The 5,039-nt window shown below is 48.5% G+C and overlaps 1 protein-coding gene across 3 annotated transcripts in view; it reads right to left on the bottom strand.

Annotated features, from left to right (window-relative positions):
• LRRC74A (leucine rich repeat containing 74A) overlaps positions 1–5,039 on the bottom strand; it is a 48,967-nt gene that overhangs the window by 39,553 nt on the left and 4,375 nt on the right. For all 3 annotated transcript variants that reach the window (XM_063948255.1, XM_063948256.1, XM_063948254.1), the window contains 3 exons: positions 4,688–4,795; positions 4,506–4,599; positions 2,886–2,935 (listed from right to left, as the gene is read on the bottom strand). In XM_063948255.1, coding sequence (XP_063804325.1) covers positions 2,886–2,935; positions 4,506–4,599; positions 4,688–4,795 — 252 coding nt within the window. The remainder of the gene's footprint in view (positions 1–2,885; positions 2,936–4,505; positions 4,600–4,687; positions 4,796–5,039) is intronic.

A 5,039-nucleotide genomic window follows, 5' to 3' on the forward strand; every position in this document is an offset into this window, starting at 1 on the left:
CGAGTTCTGTCATAACAACCAGTATCATTCTTCATCACCATTCTTCACTAACTTTGGATTCCACCCTAAAGTTCCTGAGTTCCAACCGCTTCCAGCAACTTCTGTTCCCGCAGTGGATATCACCTTGCATCAGTTTGCCAATATCTGGAAGAGCGTACGATCAGCTCTGCTCAAGGCATCGTTCAGGTACAAGAAGTTTGCGGATAAGAAGCGTCGAGCAGTTCCTGCTCTCAAGGTGGGTGATCGGGTATGGTTATCCACGAAGAATTCGAGGTTAAGAGTTCCCAGTATGAAGTTTGCACCTCGCTATATCGGTCCTTTCAAGATTGAACAAGTCATCAATCCTGTTGCTTACAGACTCCAGTTGCCTCCCTTCTTAAAAATACCCAGGACATTCCATGTTTCCCTGTTGAAACCGCTGATCTTGAATCGGTTTCATTCCTCACTTCCTCCAACTCCGAAAGTCCAAACTCAACGAGGCGTTGAGTATGAAGTGGCCAAGATCCTGGACTCACGTCACCGTTACGGTCAACTACAGTATCTTATTGACTGGAAGGGTTACGGCCCTGAGGAACGTTCATGGACCAATGCTTCTGATGTCCATGCTCCTGCCTTGGTCCGGAGATTCCATTCCAAGTTTCCTCAAAAGCCAAAGAAGTGTCCTGGGGCCACTCCTAAAGGAGGGGGTGCTGTCACGATCCGGGTATCTGGACGCCATTTCTTACCCATCAGATGCCTCCTAAGGCTGGCTCAGCGCTCCAGGACCGGATCCCATCTGTTATCCTAATGTTCACATTCCTGCATCCTCTCCTGTCTCTCTGAGACGCTGTCACAGTAACGCCTTATTACATCTGGCATGGCGTCTCCCGCGGCCTCCGCCGCCGTCCCTGAGCTTCTGCATGCAGAGTGTCTGAGTGGCGATTACGTCAGCCGCGGCCTCCGCTGTGTCCGCGTGGTTGGATGTGCACTTGTCAGCCTGGCGTCTCCTGTCTCCAGTGGCCGGCGCCGCCATTACTATTTTCATTACCACATGGATTACAAACCAAACTTCCCTCCAAGTGTCTGCATGGGCGCAGCCATCTTGGATTCTGTCAGCTGATCATTTCCTCCAATCTGTTGTCAGTATTGTTAATCTGCATAATTGCCTAGCCTATCCCTTCCTTGCTGCAGGTATAAATACACTGTGCCTGAGCAAGGAAGGCGTCAGTGCTTTGGTTGTCAAACCTAGTTCCTGTTTGTCTCTCTCCTGTGATTGTCTTCCAGGTTCCAGCTCCTGTCTCAAGACTTCCACCATAGAGACCCGCACCAGCATTCCACCTGCGGTGTAGCCTGACTCTCCAATCCATTGTGGATTCATCTGTTTCCAGCTACAACATTACCTGCTTCCAGCTCAGCTTCCAGCAGAGTACAGCTTCCCTTAAAGGGCCGGTGTCCTTTCTACACTTTACCACTCTCCACCAGTATTATTATTTCTCCGCTCTCAAGTTCTACATTTCAGTTCATATTTCATCGCTCCCAAGTTCATTTATTATTTAACTGGTTCCAGCCAGTATCCACTCCGTGCTAACAACAGTCTGGTTCCAGCCAGTATCCACAGCAGCTGTTTTATCTTCAGCAACCCAGCTTTTCCTGGAACACCAGCTGGCACAATCCTGGGTTATCTCCATTGCTACAGTCGGGCCTGGTAAGGACTTTCCATCTAGAAGATCATAAGAACTATCTCACACTACCAGTGCCCTGTGGCTCCTGCCATCCTGTAGTACCCAGGAACTGTATTTATTCTTTGCTGACTTTTACGTTTTCTTTTACTGCTGCTGTGTTGCGGAGTTGTCATAATAAACATCATTGACTTTTATCCAAGTTGTCGTGGTCACGCCTTCGGGCAGTTATTATTCATGTTACTTACATGTCCAGGGGTCTGATACAACCTCCCAGGTTCCGGTACATCTCAGCCCCTACAACTGAGGCTGCCTCCCGTCAGCTCAGGCCCTCAGTTGTGACAAGCAGGAGGCAGGGCTGCAAGTGTTTCATAGTTGGGTGGACTGGGGGAGTAGGAGTGAAAGAGGGGAAGCTAGGAAGGAATGCAGTTTGAGAGATGGAGTGGGTGAGTAGGAGCCAGGAAAGAATGCATTGGAGTGTGGGTTGGAGTGAGAGAAGGGGACCTTGGAAGGAATGCACTGGGTGGGGGTGGGGGAGAGGGGAAATGGAGGAGTTGGAGCCAGGAAAGGATGCATTGGAGTGTGGGAAGTAGCGAGAGTGGGGAAGCTAGGAGGGAATGCACTGCGGGGGGTGGAGTGGGGCAGAACTAAAAGTCAGGAAGGGACACTTTTTTAAAGTGAGGAAAACCAGGGATGGACGAATTCGGGTGTTGGTTGGGATAGGGGGAGTAAGAGAGAGACATGTTGCAATTGGAACTTGAGGTGGAGTGGAGGATAGAGAGAGAGAGGGAAAGCTAGGAAGGAATGCATGGGGGGGGGGAGAGGCGGGTGGAGTGGGGGAGTAGGAGTCAGGAAGGGATGCATTGGAGAGTGGGATGGAGAGACAGAGAGGAGCTAGGAAGAATTGTACGGGGGGCGGGGGGGGGAGGCAGGTGGAGTGGGGGAGTAGGAGTCAGGAAGGGATGCATTGGAGAGTGGGATGGAGAGACAGTGAGGAGCTTGGAAGGAATGCACTGTGTGGGTTGGGCGTGGAGTGGGAGAGAGTAGGAGTCAGGAAGGGATGCATTATGAATATCTATGTTACATTTCAGCTTCCTAACATATCGGGAAGTAAGAGAAATATTGAGTGAGTGAGTGAGTGAGTGAGTGAGTGAGTGAGTGAGGGTTTTCACATTTATATATATAGATAACAGAAAAGAAAACCGTTTCAGCCATATAGACACTCACAGTTAGAGCTTCAGCAAAGTGCTTTGCAGATTGATCAGTAAAATGATTGTCTGAAAAATAAATAAGAAAATGTAACAATGATAATACGTGGTACAGATCATGTGAGAAGCAGGAGATTTATCATGATAAAAATACCTTACATGCATTAACACAGAACATCATACATCTGTCATGGAACAGCATGCATCTGACATGGGACAAAATACTCCTAACATGCATGATGGCACGCAAAATACTCCTGATATGAGACACCATACGCCTGACATGGGACACCATACTCCTGATATGGGACACCATACACCTGACATGGGACACCATACTCCTGACATGGCACACCATACTCCTGACATGGCACACCATACTCCTGACATGGCACACCATGCTCCTGACATGGCACACCATACTCCTGACATGGCACACCATACTCCTGACATGGGACACCATACTCCTGACATGGGACACCATATTCCTGACATGGCACACCATACTCCTGACATGGGACACCATACTCCTGACATGGGACACCATACTCCTGATATGGCACACCATACTCCTGACATGGGACACCATACTCCTGACATGGGACACCATATTCCTGACATGGGACACCATACTCCTGACATGGCACACCATACTCCTGACATGGGACACCATACTCCTGACATGGGACACCATACTCCTGACATGGGACACCATACTCCTGACATGGGATACCATACTCCGGACATGGGACACCATATTCCTGACATGGGACACCATACTCCTGACATGGCACACCATACTCCTGACATGGGACACCATACTCCTGACATGGGACACCATACTCCTGACATGGGACACCATATTCCTGACATGGGACACCATACTCCTGACATGGGACACCATACTCCTGACATGGGACACCATACTCCTGACATGGGATACCATACTCCTGACATGGGATACCATACTCCGGACACGGCACACCATGCTCTCCGACAAGGGAGTATTGTATTACACAAAGTATTGTTTTACACACATGGGGCAATAACATAATGACAATGACAGCAATTAGGGAATATCATAGCAGGAACATGTCAGTAGAATAACGTCTGCAGAAATGACTCCACATAAATGGGAAATGCCTGCAGATATGGTGACACTTCTTTGACTATGTTTGGCCATAAGTGAAACAGGCATGATATTATAAGTACATCAGACTGTGTCACACAATGGGCCTTATTCAGATGTGGTTGGAGTTGCTGCTGCTTACATAGAAGCAGCAGAGGTAGCACTAATATGGGTTGCAGCAGGAGACGTGACTTCTACCTAGGTGGTTCCACAGCCCAGAATGGGATGTAGTCAGGATCCTGGTGGTCACCATCCCAACGGTCACAATACCGGCTGCAGTATCCTAACAGTCAAAATGCAGAGTTATCCAGACGATGAGTATTAGGGTTAAGCACTGGGGGGAGGGTTAGGGTTAGGCTGTGGGAGGGGTGGGTTAGTGTTAGAATAATCACCAAAATTTGTTGGAATTCAGCTGCCGGTATTGTGACCGTGGGATAGTCATTGCCAGGATACTGTAACCAACCTCTCAGAACACCTCCTCCATGTGTGAAGGGAGGTGGAATAACTCACGTGCCAGGTTAATGCGGTGCAGGGAAACATTGTCCATTAACATTCTGGCAAAAACTTCCGATCCTTCTACACCCAGATGGTTGTTAGAAAGATTCTGGAAGAGAGAGACAAACAGTGGCTATACCAGAATGCTCCCCAGTTTATACCATATTGTACAACCACAAGTCCATCACTTCCACTACCAGTTCCTGGATGTAATGGTTTTCTCTGAGCATCTTCACCAGGTGAGTGAGCCCCTGGGCTTGGATCCAGTTATCCTCTAAGCTGAGATGATTGATAGTCGTGTTGGACTGGAAGACACAAATATGCATGTTACACATGACCACAAGTGACCCTTACTGCCCATCCAAGGTAAATGGTATGGAGTTGTTTAATGAGTGAGCTGTGTCCTTTACATACAGAATGTTGCTCCTCCTGGAGTGAGAGATTCCAGCAGTAGACATGACTCCAGCATCAGCAGACCTGGTCACAGTATCCTTGATACCGGATGAACTCAACTTTAACAAACCCTTGAACTCTGAGGTCGACACTCAC

The sequence above is a fragment of the Pseudophryne corroboree genome, chromosome 12, assembly GCF_028390025.1.
Source record: "Pseudophryne corroboree isolate aPseCor3 chromosome 12, aPseCor3.hap2, whole genome shotgun sequence".
In the NCBI taxonomy this organism is placed as follows: Eukaryota; Metazoa; Chordata; class Amphibia; order Anura; family Myobatrachidae; genus Pseudophryne; species Pseudophryne corroboree.